The sequence below is a fragment of the Lithobates pipiens genome, unplaced genomic scaffold (genome assembly GCF_037356315.1).
Source record: "Lithobates pipiens isolate NorthernLeopardFrog02 unplaced genomic scaffold, aLitPip1_a1.2 Scaffold_18, whole genome shotgun sequence".
NCBI classification, from domain to species: Eukaryota; Metazoa; Chordata; class Amphibia; order Anura; family Ranidae; genus Lithobates; species Lithobates pipiens.
Window position 1 is genome coordinate 658,211,223 of NW_027507758.1, and position 19,043 is coordinate 658,230,265.

Genomic DNA, 19,043 nt, shown 5'->3' on the forward strand with positions numbered 1-19,043 from the left:
CCTCCCATGTACAGAAGTATCACAGACTCCTCCCATGTACAGAAGTATCACAGGCTCCTCCCATGTACATAATTATCACAGACTCCTCCCATGTACATAATTATCACAGACTCCTCCCATGTACAGAAGTATCACAGACTCCTCCCATGTACAGAAGTATCACAGGCTCCTCCCATGTACATAATTATCACAGGCTCCTCCCATGTACAGAAGTATCACAGGCTCCTCCCATGTACAGAAGTATCACAGACTCCTCCCATGTACAGAAGTATCACAGGCTCCTCCCATGTACAGAAGTATCACAGGCTCCTCCCATGTACATAAGTATCACAGACTCCTCCCATGTACATAATTATCACAGACTCCTCCCATGTACATAATTATCACAGACTCCTCCCATGTACATAATTATCACAGACTCCTCCCATGTACAGAAGTAGCACAGACTCCTCCCATGTACATAATTATCACAGACTCCTCCCATGTACATAATTATCACAGACTCCTCCCATGTACAGAAATCACAGACTCCTCCCATGTACAGAAGTAGCACAGACTCCTCCCATGTACAGAAGTAGCACAGACTCCTCCCATGTACAGAAGTATCACAGGCTCCTCCCATGTACAGAAGTAGCACAGACTCCTCCCATGTACAGAAGTAGCACAGACTCCTCCCATGTACAGAAGTATCACAGCCTTTGCACAATACATTGGGTGAAGCTCCTTCCACCAATTACAGTCTCATAAAGGAGCATGCTCCGAAGGCGCACTCCTCCCCACATCCGGAAGCGTTGGATCCAGCCGCCTCTGAGAACCAGGAAGGGTTGGGAGCCACCAGCACAGCCAAAAATATCAGCTGCCTCTCCATCTGCGAGCCGCCCGCCTTCCCCGGATTGGATGAACATCTTCTGCCGTCCTACAAGTGATGTCATCTCTATGATCTTGTGAGGTGAGAATTGTCTGTCCTACATTCAGATGTCTCATTAATGCTGCACTCAGATGGCGCCGCTCTCTCTCTTCCTCCAGAATCTGTGGACCTCACCGCTGTACAGGGAGGAGATTGTTAATGAGTATGGCTCCCCCTTGGGAGCACGTGGTGTAAGTGGCGTGGAAGGCTTGCTGACCCGCGCCCTACACAAGGCGAGGACTTTGCTGCCAGTCATGTGAGTTTCTTGGAGAAAGAAGACACGGGGCTCGTGTGAGGTGAGCTACTTCAATAATGAGGACCTTTAGAATTTGTTATTAAGCCGCCGTACATTTCAAGAGGGCTGCGTGACTTCAGACATAAGTATGATCAGCGGGAGCAATCAGATCAATAAGTAGAGATATGGGGACATTTTCTGGCGGTGTCGTATTGCAGTACACAGAGAGAGCAGATGAGTGGTGAGGAGCAACAAATACACGTAAAGGGTCAGCAACCCCCACCCATAACACACAACAGCCCCAAACCGCAACAAAGTATCCAAGGGGCATCAAAGTGCGTGAAGTGTGACCCTGGAATACCGTCACCGAGCTCTTCCAGGTCTGCAGCCAACGTAGAGTTACTCTTCAGGCAAAATTGTTGGATAAAAACAAGTTAGGATGTGGAAAATCTGCATCAAGTGAAACCAAGAAATGGGAGAACCCAAGCGGTCGGCCAATCATCAGCATCAGCCGACTAACAAAGAGGCGGACTATTCCAGCAGGTTGAATCCGTAGTCGGCTGGGGTAGGTCACACTGTACTTAAAGAGGAAGTAAACCCTGATGAGTGTTACTTCCTCTTTGATTCCCTGCAAAGGTAAAGCATAAATGGACTACTATGCATCGCATCGCATCGCATCACATAGTACTCCATTATGTGTCACTTACCTGACACAGAAGTCACCGCTGTCCCTGTAGTCCGGAGCATCCACCTTCTCCGTGGGTCTCGTTGCTCCGCCGCTGTCATTCGGCGAAGCCGCGATGACGTCACTCCCGCGCAGGCGCACGGGAGCTGCCACTCACGGAATACTCGCTATTGACGGTGCTGTGCTCAGTGCGCCTGCGCGCCGCTGTCTACGGCACATGTGCCATAGACAGCGGTGCCTGTCTTTCGGCAAATATCTCCTAAACCGTATAGGTTTAGGAGATATTTCTTGGACCTATGGGTAATCCTTAATCTAGGCTTACCTGTAGGTCAAAGTGTGTTGTAAGGGTTTACATCCACTTTAAAGGGGTTGTGAGGATAAATGTTTTCTATGCATTCTATGCATTAAGGTGAAAAACATCTCACACTGCCGGCGCCCCAGCCCCCTCGTTTTACTTACCTGACCCCTCGAAAGTCCTGAGCTCGCCCCCCAACGTCCTCTTCACCACTCAGCCTGGCTGCCGATTGGCTGGAGTGAATGGATTGAAAGCAGCGCAGCCATTGGCTCGCGCTGCTATCAATCACATCCAATGAGGCGGCGTGTCGGGGGCGGGGCCGTGTGATACAGCGAGCAGCTATAGCCGTCAGCTGTATCACGGGAGCGGCCCTGCAGGTGCTTCTCACCATGTGAGGGAGCTGGTATGAATGTGAGACGTACCTGTGAGAGGAAGCAGAGACAGCCGCCGAGGGACCCCAGAAGAGGAGGATCGTGAAAAACGAGCTGCACAGCGGAGGTATAAGTATAAGTATAACATGTTTGCTATTTAACCAGTTGCCGACCGCCGCACGACGATGTACGTCGACAGAATGGCACGGGCAGGCATATGGGCGTATCTGTACGTCCCTGCCTTCCCGCAGGTGGGGGGCCGGATCGGGGCCCCCCCGGTGGCAGCGGCGGTCGGATTCCGTGCAGGAGCGATCCGGGATGAGGGGGCGGCCATTCATTCATGGCCACCCCCTCGCGATCGCTCCTGACGAGTGGCAGTGCAGCATGACATCACTTCCTCTCCTGTAATGTAAACACAGGCAGAGGAAGTGATGTAATCTCTCCTCCGTGTCGGTATTTTTCGTTCCGGCACCGAGGAGAGAGGATCGGTGAGTTGCACCAACACTACACTACACAGTAGAACATGCCAGGCACACTCTCACCCCCCCTTCACCCCCCTAATCACCCCTGCACCCCCAGTCACAGTGACACCAATTGCATTTATTTTTTTGCATTGGTGTCATTTGTGACTGTAATAACTGTTAGGGCAGTTAGGGTTAGCCCCCTTTAGTTTCAGGGTACCCCCCTAACCCCCCCAATAAAGGTTTAACCCCGTGATCACCCCCCGTCGCCAGTGTCACTAAGGCTGGGTTCACATTGCAGCGGTTTATGAGAACGGATGTGATTCGCACCGCACTGCAGTGCAAATCACATCCGATCTCTGCGATTCGAGTTCAGCCATACAGATAGTATACAGATAGTATGGCTGAATTCGCATCGCACCCGCCGCAAACTCGCACGGGACCCTTTATTTGGTCCGCAGCAGAATCGGATCGCATGGGTGTTCACACCATGCGATCCGATTCCTGTCCGAGTTTGCAGATCGCACTGCGATATGCGAACTGATCTGGGGGTGTCATTAACATTTCACTGACACTCCCAGCAGTTCGCATAGGGCAGTGTGAACTGCCGCTGGGAGGCATGCGATTCGGGAACCCGCCGCGGATTCGTGGCGTTTCCGCATCGCTCCAGTGTGAACCCAGCCTAATAAGCGATCCGTTTTTCTGATCGCTGTATTAGTGTCACAGGTGACGCTAGTTAGGCAGGTAGGTATTTAGGTTCGCCGCAGCTTTTTATAGCGCAGGGACCCCATATACTACCGCATAAAGCCCCTGATTGCCCCCTAGTTAACCCTTTCACCAGTGATCACCATATAACTGTTACAGGTGACGCTGGTTGGTTAGTTATTTTTTTATAGTTTCAGGGCACCCGCCATTTATTACTAATAAAGGTTTAACCCCCTGATCACCCGGCGGGTGTCATTTGTGACTAATAACTGTTAGGGCAGTTAGGGTTAGCCCCCTTTAGTTCTAAGGTACCCCCCTAACCCCCCAATAAAGGTTTAACCCCCTGATCACCCGGCGGGGTGATATAAGTTTGAGGGTCAGATAAGGTCTGCGTCGCCCCAGGCAGCGTCAGGTTAGTGCCAGTACCGCTAACACCCACGCGCAAAGCATACACCTCCCTTAGTAATATAGTATCTGATCAGATCTATATTAGCGTCGCCAGCAGTTTAGGTTTCCCAAAACGCATTGTTAGGCGGGATCAGCCCAGATACCTGCTGGCACCTGCGTTTAGAGCCTCCGCCAAGCCCAGCCCACCCAAGTGCAGTATCGATCGATCACTGTCACTTACAAAACACAACACACATAACTGCAGCGATCGCAGAGTCAGGCCTGATCCCTGCCATCGCTACAGTTTTTTTTGTAGCGTTTTGATACAGTCGCTGACAGGCTAGGTGCTTTTTACCTGTGACTCTCACTAGTGTACCCCTAAATTTAGGGGTGTCTACTTTCCAAATGGGGTCATTTGGGGGGGGGGGGGGGGGGGGGTTTGTGCCATCTTGGCATTTTATGGCCTTCAAAACTGTAATAGGTAGTGAGGAGTGAAGTCAAAATTTACACCCTTAGAAATCCTGAAGGCAGTGATTGGTTTTCGGGGCCCCGTACGCGGCTAGGCTCCCAAAAAGTCCCACATATGTGGTATCCCCGTACTCAGGAGAAGCAGCAGAATTTATTTTGGGGTGTCATTTCACATATGCCCATGGCATGTGTGAGCAATTATCATTTAGTGACAACTTTGTGAAAAATAAATAAATAAAAGTTTTGTAATTTTCCCGCAACTTGTGGCAAAATATAAAATATTCCATGGACTCAACATGCCTCTCAGCAAATAGCTTGGGTGTCTACTTTTTAAAATGGGGTCATTTGTGGGGGTTTTGTGCCATCTTGGCATTTTATGGCCTTCAAAACTGTGATAGGTAGTGAGGAGTGAAATTACAAATGGTATGCTCTTAGAAATCCTGAAGGCGGTGCTTGCTTTCGGGCCCGTACGCGGATAGGCTTCCAAAAGTCGACCACATGTGGTATCCCCGTACTCAGGAGAAGCAGCAGAATGTATTTTGGGGTACAATTCCACATATAACTATGGCATGTGTGAGCAATATATCATTTAGTGACAACTTTGTGTAAAAAAAAATAAACAAATTTTTTTTTGTCATTATTCAATCGCTTGAAAAATAAAATATTCAATGGGCTCAACATGCCTCTTATCAATTTCCTTGGGTGTCTACTTCCAAAATGGGGTCATTTGGGGGTTTTGTACTGCCCTGCCATTTTAGCACCTCAAGAAATGAGATAGGCAGTCATATACTAAAAGCTGCGTAAATTCCAGAAAACGTACCTTAGTTTGTAGATGTGACAACTTTTGCGCAAACCAATAAATATACAATTATTGACTTTTTTTTTTACCAAAGACATGTGGCTGAATACATTTTGGCCTAAATGTATGACTAAAATTGAGTTTATTGGATTTTTCTAATAACAAAAAGTAGAAAATATCATTTTTTTTCAAAATTGCGGTCTTTTTACGTTTATATCGCAAAAAATAAAATCGCAGAGGCAATCAAATACCATCAAAAGAAAGCTCTATTTGTGGGGAAAAAAAGGACGCAAATTTTGTTTGGGTACAACATTGCATGACCACGCAATTACCAGTTAAAGCAGCGCAGTGCCAAATTGTAAAAAGACCTCTGGTCATTGACCAGCAAAATGGTCCGGTCTGAAAGTGGTTAAAAAAAAATGACTTTACAATCCCTTTAATATTTTATCTCAAAGCCGTTTTCGGACCTCATTGAAGGTTTTCCTCTCTCTGTAGCTCGGCCAAAAAAATCAGGGAAATCAAGGAGAATGGAGGCAATGCCATATTTTGAGTGCAGAGAGGATCCTGTCCTTGTCTCGGTAATTGAGAAATCGGACCAAAAAGGGTTTAGGGATGTTCCTAGGAATGGCTCACCCCGGGGGGCACCTGCTGTGCTCTTCCAACCACGAGGGTAGGGGGATATCTGAAAATCCGAGTAGGTTTTTAAAGAAGTCTTCTGCAAATTCTGCCGGGTGTTCCCCCTCATACCCCCCAGGCAGACCAAGGACTCTAACATTATTTCATCGTAGTCAGTTTTCAGCATCATTCAATTTTGTGACAAGGGTCTGCACTGTGCGTTGCAACTCAGCAATGGAGACAGCGGGGTTGGCAGCGAGATCTTCCGTAGCTTCTGGATTCAGACTCCGTCATTCTCCCTCTGATTCTGCCCAGATGGTTTTGTATAAGGTTGCACTCTACGGCAATATGATCGGTGTGCATCAGCAGTGAGTTTCTAAGCTGTTCAATCGCGGCCAGTATCATAATTGTGAGAAAAGAGTGCGCTATAGTAGGTCTCGCCGCTGCTCCTTAGGCTGCTAAGAGTAGGTTATATCCTCTGTAAATAATAATCTTGTATGAGGGAAAAAAACTTTTATATATAATTAGGAGGACTCTCTTGTACAAAAACTAACCCTGGGGCAATATATACCCCTAGCTTACTCCTAAAAAATAAATAAAAATGTAGGGCTGAAACAATTAATCGATTAATCGACAACTAATCAATTACTATTTTCATAATCAATTAATCGGCCAGTAACATAATGGGGTTAAAAAAAAAACTAAAATGAGCCCTTTATAGTAGAAAAATATCATCACTACTGTAAATATTACTCTCACTGTTCTACGGTAAAAAAATGATCCCTTCCAGTGGTGATTATCGGCTTTTTTGTACTATAAAAGGGCTAATTTTAGTCTTTTTAGCCCCCGTTATGTTACTAAACATCTTAGGTCAGGTTCACATCTTGCAGAAACGCACTGCAGTTCATTTCCATGGTTTCCTATGGGACACGTTCCTATCTGTGCTTTTTTCAGCCGCTGCGTATTTGGAAAGGGTCGGGGACTTTTAACGCAAAATGCTGCTTTTTTGGTTCAATATACTTCAATGGAGAAGCTGCAGAAAAGAATGTAATGCGTTTTTGCAGCAATTTGTGTTTTTTTTTTTTTTAATCTGCCCAAAAAAAATGCAAAAAATGCAAATTGCAGTAAAATCACGTGCGCAAAAATCAAAAACGCACAGCAAAACGCACTGCAGAAACAGATCAAAAGCAAAAACTGCACAGGTGTGTACCGAGCCTTATGCTGACCACACCGATCATTTTTCAGGTGAGAATATTCAGATGAAAAATCTTTGTACATTCGCCGAAAGAATTTTGTTTGAAATTTTCACTTCATTTCTGAACAAAAACCACATCCACTGTCTGCAAATTCCTTTGACCGAGAAGTTTTCTATTATTTCCAAATTTTCCTGTCACTGTGGTTGAAAATGAACGTCAATTTGACCCACTTTTTTTTTTTTTTTTAAAGGTTATTAACCGATTTATTGATTAGTCGAAACAATAATCGGCCAACTAATCGATTATGAAAATAATCGTTAGTTGCAGCCCTATAAAAATGTATATATTCTAAGATGAATGTATTCTTGTTTTTATTTGTGCTAGAGACTCGGCCTGCATTTGACTATTGTCCAAATGATCCAAAACCTTACCCATTATTTAGGTCTAAAAATGGCATCAGATATTTGTTCATTTTAAAGGAAAAAACTTCTTTGGGATTAGTCTGTGTTAGACCCTCTGGAGTTTTTTTTTTTATGTAGAACCCAGAAAGAATTTGTTGTGTATTTGAATGTGTCCTTTGTATTTGAGTGATTGATACTGCCAATTGTCTCCAAAAAAAACAGGCAATCCTAAAAACTCCCAAAATCTAATTAATGAAATTAACAAACATTGTGAAAAAAATGATGAATACATATATATATATATAATTGTGAATAGCTGACAACACCTCTGCCCCTCGATATTCTCATATGAAGTGAAGTGAGAAAACACGGCTGGTATTACAACCTTTACATAAAACAAACCATATGCAAGACCATAAAGTGACCGGTGCTGTAAGAATAGTCCCATGAGAAAAACACGGATTCCGTCATATATAAATCATGCTTGGTGATATGATCCGTGCTCCTATTGCCAACGCACTCACCAGAGCCTCTAATCCCTCCCGGGGTATTGCACCGCCACAGTAAGTGCCACTGTGTAGCAATTCAAGGGCTCCCCGGCTTCCATGTAGTGGCACTATTAAGTATCACAATTTTCTAGTATCATAATTGTGCTATCTTGAGGCAAAGGAGCTTACGTCTCTGCCACTGGAACCGCCCTAGGATCCATCTCCAATTCAGACAGCAGGTCTGAAGCCTCCCAACTAAGATGGCGTCCAGCCGCAGGGAAGGGGGCGGCTGCAACTGATGTGGTATATGTGGCTTGGCGGCCTTGGAGCTATCTGTCCCGAGCACTCCACAGAAAGGGGTCACTAGGGAAGAGAGCAGCCTGTGTCCATGGAAGCTCTAGTGAGGAAAGTAGGAGTACCAAGATGGTGGCTGAAACTAGGCCCCAATATACCACGGCCATAGTGGACGCTCAGCTGTGACCCAACAACCCCTTATCACACTGCAGGGATGTGGGTAAGAGGAAGAGGCAGTGCAGTCAGCGCCCTGGATGAGGAAGGCTCAGGCAGGTTAGATAAGCAGAGGCGAGTATGATGGTTGCCGTCACTAGGCGCCGGATTTGCCTATTATATCAGATCAGGGATGTAAGGAGGTGAGGGGGGTGAAGAAGGTCGGCAGTCCCTTGCTCCGGATCGCGGGTTGAAAAAGGCTAAAAGGCTCCGATACATTAGGGCTGGCAAGATGGCAGTCACCAATAGGCCACAGCCGGACCTGCAGGCAGTGTCCACCTAATAGACCCCTACACCACGGCAGGGATGCACAGAGGTGAGGGGAATAGATGGGCTGGCAGTCTCCCGTTCTCTTCTAAGATTGTCCTGTATTTGTCTCCATCCATCTTCCCATCAACTCTGACCAGCTTCCCTGTCCCTGCTGAAGAAAACCATCCCCACCACATGATGCTGCCACCACCATGTCTCACGGTGGGGATGGTGTGTTCGGGGGATGGGCGGTGTTAGTTTCCCCCACACATAGCGTTTTACTTTTAGGCCATAAAGTAGAATTTTGGTCTCCTCTGACCAGATCACCTTCTTCCACATGTTTGCTGCCCCCTCCCCCACATGGCTTCTCACAAACTACAAACAGGACTTCTTATGACTTTCTTTCTCCAATGTCTTTCTTCTTGTCACTCTTCCATAAAGGGCAGATTTGTGGAGAGACGACTAATAGTTGTCCTGTGGACAGATTCTCCCCCCTGAGCTGTGGATCTCTGCAGCTCCTCCACAGTTACCATGGACCTCTTGGCTCTTCTCTGATGAATGCTCTCCTTGCCCGGCCCGGTCAGTTTAGGTGGACGGCCATGTCTTGGTAGGTTTGCGGTTGTGCCCATACTCTTTCCATTCTCCGATGATGGATTGAACAGAGCTCCGTGAGATGATCAAAGCTTGGGAGATTTTATTATAACCCAACCCTGCTTTATACTTCTCCACAACTTTATCCCTGACCTGCCTGGTGTGTTCCTTGGCCTTCATGATGCTGTTTGTTCATTAAGGTTCTCTAACAAACCTCTGAGGGCTTCACAGAACAGCTGTATTTATACTGAGATTAAATGACACACAGGTGGACTCTATTTACTAATTAGGTGACTTGTGAAGGCAATTGGTCCCTCTAGATTTTTGTTAGGGGTATCAGAGTAAAGGGGGTGCCATACAAAGGCCCCTCCCCCCACACTTTTCACATATTTATTTGTATCATTTATCATTTTCCTTCCACTTCACAATTATGTGACACTTTGTGTTGGTCCATCACATAAAATCCCAATAAAATACATTCATGTTTTTGGTTGTAACAAAATGTGGGGAATTTCAAGGGGTATGAATACTTTTTCAGAGACTGTACACAGACCTCCACCCCTATACACAGCCCCCCATATAAAAAGCCCCCCCCATATACACAGCCCCCCCCATATACACAGACCTCCACCCATGTACACAGCCCCCCTATACAGACCTCCACTCCCATATACACAGCGCCCCCACCCATATACACAGACCTCCACTCCCATATACACAGGCCCCCCCATATAAACAGACTTCCACTCATATATACACAGACCCCACCCCCCCATATACACAGCCCCCCCACCCATATACACAGACCTCCACTCCCATATACACAGCGCCCCCACCCATATACACAGACCTCCACTCCCATATACACAGCCCCCCCACCCATATACACAGACCTCCACTCCCATATACACAGGCCCCCCCATATAAACAGACTTCCACTCATATATACACAGACCTCCACTCCCATATACACAGCCCCCCCACCCATATACACAGACCTCCACTCCCATATACACAGCCCCCCCACCCATATACACAGCCCCCACCCCCATATACACAGCCCCCCCACCCCCATATACACAGCCCCCCCACCCATATACACAGTCCCCACCCCCATATACACAGCCCCCCCACCCCCATATACACAGCCCTCCACCCATATACACAGACCTCCACTCCCATATACACAGCCCCCCCCACCCATATACACAGCCCCCACCCCCATATACACAGCCCCCCCACCCCCATATACACAGCCCTCCACTCATATATACAGCCCCCCCCATATACACAGACCCCCCCATATACACAGACCTCCACTCATATATACACAGCCCCCCCACCCATATACACAGCCCCCCCATATACCCCATTTACACAATCCCCCCCATATACACAGACATCCACTCCCATATACACAGCCTCCCATATACACAGCCCCTCCCCATATACACAGACCTCCACTCCCATATACACAGCCCCCCATATACACAGCCCCCCCCATATACACAGACCTCCACCCATATACACAGACCTCCACCCATATACACAGACCTCCACTCCCATATACACAGACCTCCACTCCCATATACACAGACCTCCACCCATATACACAGACCTCCACCCATATACACAGACCTCCACCCATACACACAGACCTCCACCCATATACACAGACCTCCACCCATATACACAGACCTCCACCCATATACACAGACCTCCACCCATATACACAGACCTCCACCCATATACACAGACCTCCACTCCCATATACACAGACCTCCACCCATATACACAGACCTCCACCCATATACACAGACCTCCACCCATATACACAGACCTCCACCCATATACACAGACCTCCACCCATATACACAGACCTCCACTCCCATATACACAGACCTCCACTCCCATATACACAGACCTCCACCCATATATACACAGCCCCCCCCATATGCACACAGACCTCCACTCCCATATACACAGACCTCCACTCCCATATACACAGCCCCCACCCCCATATACACAGCCCCCCACCCCCATATAGACAGACCTCTGCTTCTCGGCTTTGTATTGCTGTGTGCAGTCATCGAACAACTTCTGATTCATCTCCATGAACAACTTCAGAGCGTTATAGATCAGTCCATGGATAGTCCTGGAAGAGAGACCAGCCTGGTTAGTCCCGCACACATCTGTATGTACAGAGATGGATTCGCTCAGGTCCATGGATGGGGCCTCCAGTGTCTGTAGGGAGGTCACACGTCATGTTATAGGGCTCCTGTCCTCAGCACCGCCACATGGGAAGAGGTCACAGGTCACACGGGAAGATGAGATCACACAGGAGGATAAGGTCACATGGGAAGAAGAGGTCACACGGGAAGGGGAGGTCACACGGGAAGAAGAGGTCACACGGGAAGGGGAGGTCACACGGGAAGAAGAGGTCACACGGGCAGAAAGAGGTCACACGGGAAGGGGAGGTCACACGGGAAGAAGAGGTCACACGGGAAGAAGAGGTCACACGGGAAGAGGTCACACGGGAAGAAGAGGTCACACGGGAAGAAGAGGTCACACGGGAAGGGGAGGTGACTTGGGAAGAAGAAGTCACACGGGAAGGGAGGTCACATGGGAAGAGGTCACACGGGAAGAGGAGGTCACACGGGAAGAGGTCACACGGGAAGAGGAGGTCACACGGGAAGAGGAGGACACACGGGAAGAGGAGGACACACGGGAAGAGGAGGACACACGGGAAGAGGAGGTGACACGGGAAGAGGAGGACACACGGGAAGAGGAGGACACACGGGAAGAGGAGGACACACGGGAAGAGGAGGACACACGGGAAGAGGAGGTCACACAGGAAGAGGTCACACAGGAAGGGGAGGTCACACGGGAAGGGGAGGTCACACGGGAAGGGGAGGTGACTTGGGAAGAAGAGGTCACACGGGAAGAGGTCACATGGGAAGAAGAGGTCACACGGGAAGAGGGGGGTCACACGGGAAGAGGAGGTCACACTTAAGGGGAGGTCACACGGGAAGAAGAGGTCACACGGGAAGAAGAGGTCACACGGGAAGGGGAGGTCACACATTGATGAGGAGAGTATCAGAGGGTCAATGATGGGGGCACATCTTAGAGGGAGGGGTTAAAGAACAGCGAGGGTAAAAGGAGGAGGGGGTGGAGCTCTCAGCTGACATTTGAGCAATGGGATGAATATGCGGGGGGAGGGGGTGGAGCTCTCAGCTGACATTTGAGCAATGGGATGAATATGCGGGGGGAGGGGGTGGAGCTCTCAGCTGACAATTGAGCAATGGGATGAATATGTGGGGGGAGGGGGTGGAGCTCTCAGCTGACATCTGAGCAATGGGATGAATATGTGGGGGGAGGGGGTGGAGCTCTCAGCTGACATTTGAGCAATGGGATGAATATGCGGGGGGAGGGGGTGGAGCTCTCAGCTGACAATTGAGCAATGGGATGAATATGTGGGGGGAGGGGGTGGAGCTCTCAGCTGACATCTGAGCAATGGGATGAATATGTGGGGGGAGGGGGTGGAGCTCTCAGCTGACATTTGAGCAATGGGATGAATATGCGGGGGGAGGGGGTGGAGCTCTCAGCTGACATTTGAGCAATGGGATGAATATGTGGGGGGAGGGGGTGGAGCTCTCAGCTGACAATTGAGCAATGGGATGAATATGCGGGGGGAGGGGGTGGAGCTCTCAGCTGACATCTGAGCAATGGGATGAATATGTGGGGGGAGGGGGTGGAGCTCTCAGCTGACATCTGAGCAATGGGATGAATATGTGGGGGGAGGGGGTGGAGCTCTAAGCTGACATTTGAGCAATGGGATGAATATGCGGGGGGAGGGGGTGGAGCTCTCAGCTGACATTTGAGCAATGGGATGAATATGCGGGGGGAGGGGGTGGAGCTCTCAGCTGACATTTGAGCAATGGGATGAATATGCGGGGGGAGGGGGTGGAGCTCTCAGCTGACAATTGAGCAATGGGATGAATATGCGGGGGGAGGGGGTGGAGCTCTCAGCTGACATTTGAGCAATGGGATGAATATGCGGGGGGAGGGGGTGGAGCTCTCAGCTGACATTTGAGCAATGGGATGAATATGCGGGGGGAGGGGGGTGGAGCTCTCAGCTGACAATTGAGCAATGGGATGAATATGCGGGGGGAGGGGGTGGAGCTCTCAGCTGGCATTTGAGCAATGGGATGAATATGTGGGGGGAGGGGGCGGAGCTCTCAGCTGGCATTTGAGCAATGGGATGAATATGCGGGGGGGGAGGGGGTGGAGCTCTCAGCTGACATTTGAGCAATGGGATGAATATGCGGGGGGGAGGGGGTGGAGCTCTCAGCTGACATTTGAGCAATGGGATGAATATGCGGAGGGAGGGGGTGGAGCTCTCAGCTGACATTTGAGCAATGGGATGAATATGCGGGGGGAGGGGGTGGAGCTCTCAGCTGGCATTTGAGCAATGGGATGAATATGTGGGGGGAGGGGGTGGAGCTCTCAGCTGACATTTGAGCAATGGGATGAATATGCGGGGGGAGGGGGTGGAGCTCTCAGCTGGCATTTGAGCAATGGGATGAATATGCAGGGGGAGGGGGCGGAGCTCTCAGGTGACATTTGAGCAATGGGATGAATATGCGGGGGGAGGGGGTGGAGCTCTCAGCTGACATTTGAGCAATGGGATGAATATGCGGGGGGAGGGGGTGGAGCTCTCAGCTGACATATGAGCAATGGGATGAATATGCGGGGGGAGGGGGTGGGAGCTCTCAGCTGACATCTGAGCAATGGGATGAATATGTGGGGGGAGGGGGGTGGAGCTCTCAGCTGACAATTGAGCAATGGGATGAATATGTGGGGGGAGGGGGTGGAGCTCTCAGCTGACATCTGAGCAATGGGATCAATATGTGGGGGGAGGGGGTGGAGCTCTCAGCTGACAATTGAGCAATGGGATGAATATGTGGGGGGAGGGGGTGGAGCTCTCAGCTGACATTTGAGCAATGGGATGAATATGTGGGGGGAGGGGTGGAGCTCTCAGCTGACATCTGAGCAATGGGATGAATATGTGGGGGGAGGGGGTGGAGCTCTCAGCTGACAATTGAGCAATGGGATGAATATGTGGGGGGAGGGGGTGGAGCTCTCAGCTGACATCTGAGCAATGGGATGAATATGTGGGGGGAGGGGGTGGAGCTCTCAGCTGACATTTGAGCAATGGGATGAATATGCGGGGGGAGGGGGTGGAGCTCTCAGCTGACATTTGAGCAATGGGATGAATATGCGGGGGGAGGGGGTGGAGCTCTCAGCTGACATCTGAGCAATGGGATGAATATGTGGGGGGAGGGGGTGGAGCTCTAAGCTGACATTTGAGCAATGGGATGAATATGCGGGGGGAGGGGTGGAGCTCTCAGCTGACATCTGAGCAATGGGATGAATATGTGGGGGGAGGGGGTGGAGCTCTAAGCTGACATTTGAGCAATGGGATGAATATGCGGGGGGAGGGGGTGGAGCTCTAAGCTGACATTTGAGCAATGGGATGAATATGTGGGGGGAGGGGGTGGAGCTCTCAGCTGACAATTGAGCAATGGGATGAATATGTGGGGGGAGGGGGTGGAGCTCTCAGCTGACATCTGAGCAATGGGATCAATATGTGGGGGGAGGGGGTGGAGCTCTCAGCTGACAATTGAGCAATGGGATGAATATGTGGGGGGAGGGGGGTGGAGCTCTCAGCTGACATCTGAGCAATGGGATGAATATGTGGGGGGAGGGGGTGGAGCTCTCAGCTGACAATTGAGCAATGGGATGAATATGTGGGGGGAGGGGGTGGAGCTCTCAGCTGACATCTGAGCAATGGGATGAATATGTGGGGGGAGGGGGTGGAGCTCTCAGCTGACATTTGAGCAATGGGATGAATATGCGGGGGGAGGGGGTGGAGCTCTCAGCTGACATGGGAGGGGGTGGAGCTCTCAGCTGACATTTGAGCAATGGGATGAATATGCGGGGGGAGGGGGTGGAGCTCTCAGCTGACATCTGAGCAATGGGATGAATATGTGGGGGGAGGGGGTGGAGCTCTAAGCTGACATTTGAGCAATGGGATGAATATGCGGGGGGAGGGGGTGGAGCTCTCAGCTGACATCTGAGCAATGGGATGAATATGTGGGGGGAGGGGGTGGAGCTCTCAGCTGACAATTGAGCAATGGGATGAATATGTGGGGGGAGGGGGTGGAGCTCTCAGCTGACATTTGAGCAATGGGATGAATATGCGGGGGGAGGGGGTGGAGCTCTCAGCGGACATTTGAGCAATGGGATGAATATGCGGGGGGAGGGGGTGGAGCTCTCAGCTGACATTTGAGCAATGGGATGAATATGCGGGGGGAGGGGGTGGAGCTCTCAGCTTACATTTGAGCAATGGGATGAATATGCGGGGGGAGGGGGTGGAGCTCTCAGCTGACATCTGAGCAATGGGATGAATATGCGGGGGGAGGGGGTGGAGCTCTCAGCTGACATTTGAGCAATGGGATGAATATGCGGGGGGAGGGGGTGGAGCTCTAAGCTGACATTTGAGCAATGGGATGAATATGCGGGGGGAGGGGGTGGAGCTCTCAGCTGACATTTGAGCAATGGGATGAATATGCGGGGGGAGGGGGTGGAGCTCTCAGCTGACACTTACTTGTTCCAGTGGTTCTTGGAGTTGCGGTAAAGCGATGGGAACATGATGGGGAGGATCTGGGCAGCGTTGTCACTCATCAGGCTGAGGATGTATTCGTTGTTCCAGTAGTAGAGCGCCCGCTCCGCCACCTGCATCACAAACTATGTCATATATGGGAGGAGACATAATACCAGGGACCAATCATTGGTCACCACAAGTCACTAGTGGGAGGGGTCACTGGGGTGAGGACGGCCTCTCTGTACCCCCTGGGGAGGGGAATAGGGAAGCGGGGAGGGAAATAGAGGGGCGGGGAGGGGAGGAGTCACTGTGGTTGGTCACCTGGAAGTGGGGGCTGGACACACACTGGGCGATCTGCCGGAAGAGCGGCTCCATGACTTTACTGAACTCTGCGGGTTCGATGACATCCAGGATCTCCTCCAACTCATTCAGGAACATCACCTCCTTGGGGCTGTGCGTACGAGGCCAGAAACGCAGGAGGCCGCTGATCACCTACACAGAACAACGCACAGCGTGAGGAGTGCGCACAGCACAGTGTACAGTACAGGGGAGGGGGGAGGAGTGCGCACAGCACAGTGTACAGTACAGGGGAGGGGGAGGAGTGCGCACAGCACAGTGTACAGTACAGGGAGGGGGGGAGGAGTGCGCACAGCACAGTGTACAGTACAGGGGAGGGGTGAGGAGTGCGCACAGCACAGTGTACAGTACAGGGGAGGGGGGAGGAGTGCGCACAGCACAGTGTACAGTACAGGGGAGGGGGGAGGAGTGCGCACAGCACAGTGTACAGTACAGGGGAGGGGGGAGGAGTGCGCACAGCACAGTGTACAGTACAGGGGAGGGGGGAGGAGTGCGCACAGCACAGTGTACAGTACAGGGGAGGGGGGAGGAGTGCGCACAGCACAGTGTACAGTGCAGGGGAGGGGGGAGGAGTGCGCACAGCACAGTGTACAGTGCAGGGGAGGGGGGAGGAGTGCGCACAGCACAGTGTACAGTGCAGGGGAGGGGGGAGGAGTGCGCACAGCACAGTGTACAGTACAGGGGAGGGGGGAGGAGTCCGCACAGCACAGTGTACAGTACAGGGGAGGGGGGAGGAGTCCGCACAGCACAGTGTACAGTACAGGGGAGGGGGGAGGAGTGCGCACAGCACAGTGTACAGTACAGGGGAGGGGGGAGGAGTGCGCACAGCACAGTGTACAGTACAGGGGAGGGGGGAGGAGTGCGCACAGCACAGTGTACAGTACAGGGGAGGGGGGAGGAGTGCGCACAGCACAGTGTACAGTACATGGGAGGGGGGAGGAGTCCGCACAGCACAGTGTACAGTACAGGGGAGGGGGGAGGAGTCCGCACAGCACAGTGTACAGTACAGGGGAGGGGGGAGGAGTCCGCACAGCACAGTGTACAGTACAGGGGAGGGGGGAGGAGTGCGCACAGCACAGTGTACAGTACAGGGGAGGGGGGAGGAGTCCGCACAGCACAGTGTACAGTACAGGGGAGGGGGGAGGAGTACATCATATACAGCTTAGAGGAACAATAGTGGTGCAGCTGAAATCTTCTTACCGGGTCGGTGAGCGCGCTGTCCTTCTCCAGAAACTGAACCACACAGTACGCCAACTGCAGAGGAGAGACCACATATCACCCAATATTGTACGATGGCTGATGTCATGCAGACTGTGGAAGAGAACCCCGCCATCCCACGTACCGACCACCCCGCCACCCCACGTACCGACCACCCCGCCACCCCACGTACCGACCACCCCACGTACCGACCACCCCGCCACCCCACGTACCGACCACCCCGCCATCCCACGTACCGACCACCCCGCCACCCCACGTACCGACCACCCCGCCACCCCACGTACCGACCACCCCGCCACCCCACGTACCGACCACCCCACCACCCCACGTACCGACCACCCCGCCACCCCACGTACCGACCACCCCACGTACCGACCACCCCGCCACCCCACGTACCGACCACCCCGCCACCCCACGTACCGACCACCCCGCCACCCCACGTACCGACCACCCCGCCACCCCACGTACCGACCACCCCACCACCCCACGTACCGACCACCCCACCACCCCACGTACCGACCACCCCGCCACCCCACGTACCGACCACCCCGCCACCCCACGTACCGACCACCCCGCCACCCCACGTACAGACCACCCCGCCACCCCACGTACCGACCACCCCGCCACCCCACGTACCGACCACCCCGCCACCCCACGTACCGACCACCCCGCCACCCCACGTACCGACCACCCCGCCACCCCACGTACCGACCACCCCGCCACCCCACGTACCGACCACCCCGCCACCCCACGTACCGACCACCCCACCACCCCACGTACCGACCACCCCGCCACCCCACGTACCGACCACCCCGCCACCCCACGTACCGACCACCCCGCCACCCCACGTACCGACCACCCCGCCACCCCACGTACCGACCACCCCGCCACCCCACAGACCGACCACCCCGCCACCCCACGTACCGACCACCCCACCACCCCACGTACTGACCACCCCGCCACCCCACGTACCGACCACCCCACGTACCGACCACCCCGCCACCCCACGTACCGACCACCCCACCACCCCACGTACCGACCACCCCGCCACCCCACGTACCGACCACCCCACGTACCGACCACCCCGCCACCCCACGTACCGACCACCCCGCCACCCCACGTAACGACCACCCCGCCACCCCACGTACCGACCACCCCACGTACCGACCACCCCGCCACCCCACGTACCGACCACCCCGCCACCCCACGTACCGACCACCCCACGTACCGACCACCCCACGTACCGACCACCCCGCCACCCCACGTACCGACCACCCCACCACCCCACGTACAGACCACCCCGCCACCCCACGTACCAACCACCCCGCCACCCCACCACCCCGTGTACCAACCACCTCACGTACCGACCACCCCGCCACCCCACGTACCTTTCCACCCCACCACCCCGCATACCAACCACCCCACCACTCCACATACCGAC

General features: G+C 52.3%; 1 protein-coding gene across 4 annotated transcripts in view; it reads right to left on the reverse strand.

Annotated features, from left to right (window-relative positions):
- Positions 1-19,043, reverse strand: part of LOC143989371 (serine/threonine-protein phosphatase 2A 56 kDa regulatory subunit delta isoform-like) — a 93,268-nt gene that overhangs the window by 16,687 nt on the left and 57,538 nt on the right. For all 4 annotated transcript variants that reach the window (XM_077489474.1, XM_077489472.1, XM_077489471.1 and 1 more), the window contains exons 8-11: positions 17,585-17,638; positions 16,349-16,519; positions 16,031-16,158; positions 11,414-11,515 (exon numbers count right to left, since the gene is read on the reverse strand). In XM_077489474.1, the coding sequence (XP_077345600.1) occupies positions 11,414-11,515; positions 16,031-16,158; positions 16,349-16,519; positions 17,585-17,638 (455 nt within the window). The remainder of the gene's footprint in view (positions 1-11,413; positions 11,516-16,030; positions 16,159-16,348; positions 16,520-17,584; positions 17,639-19,043) is intronic.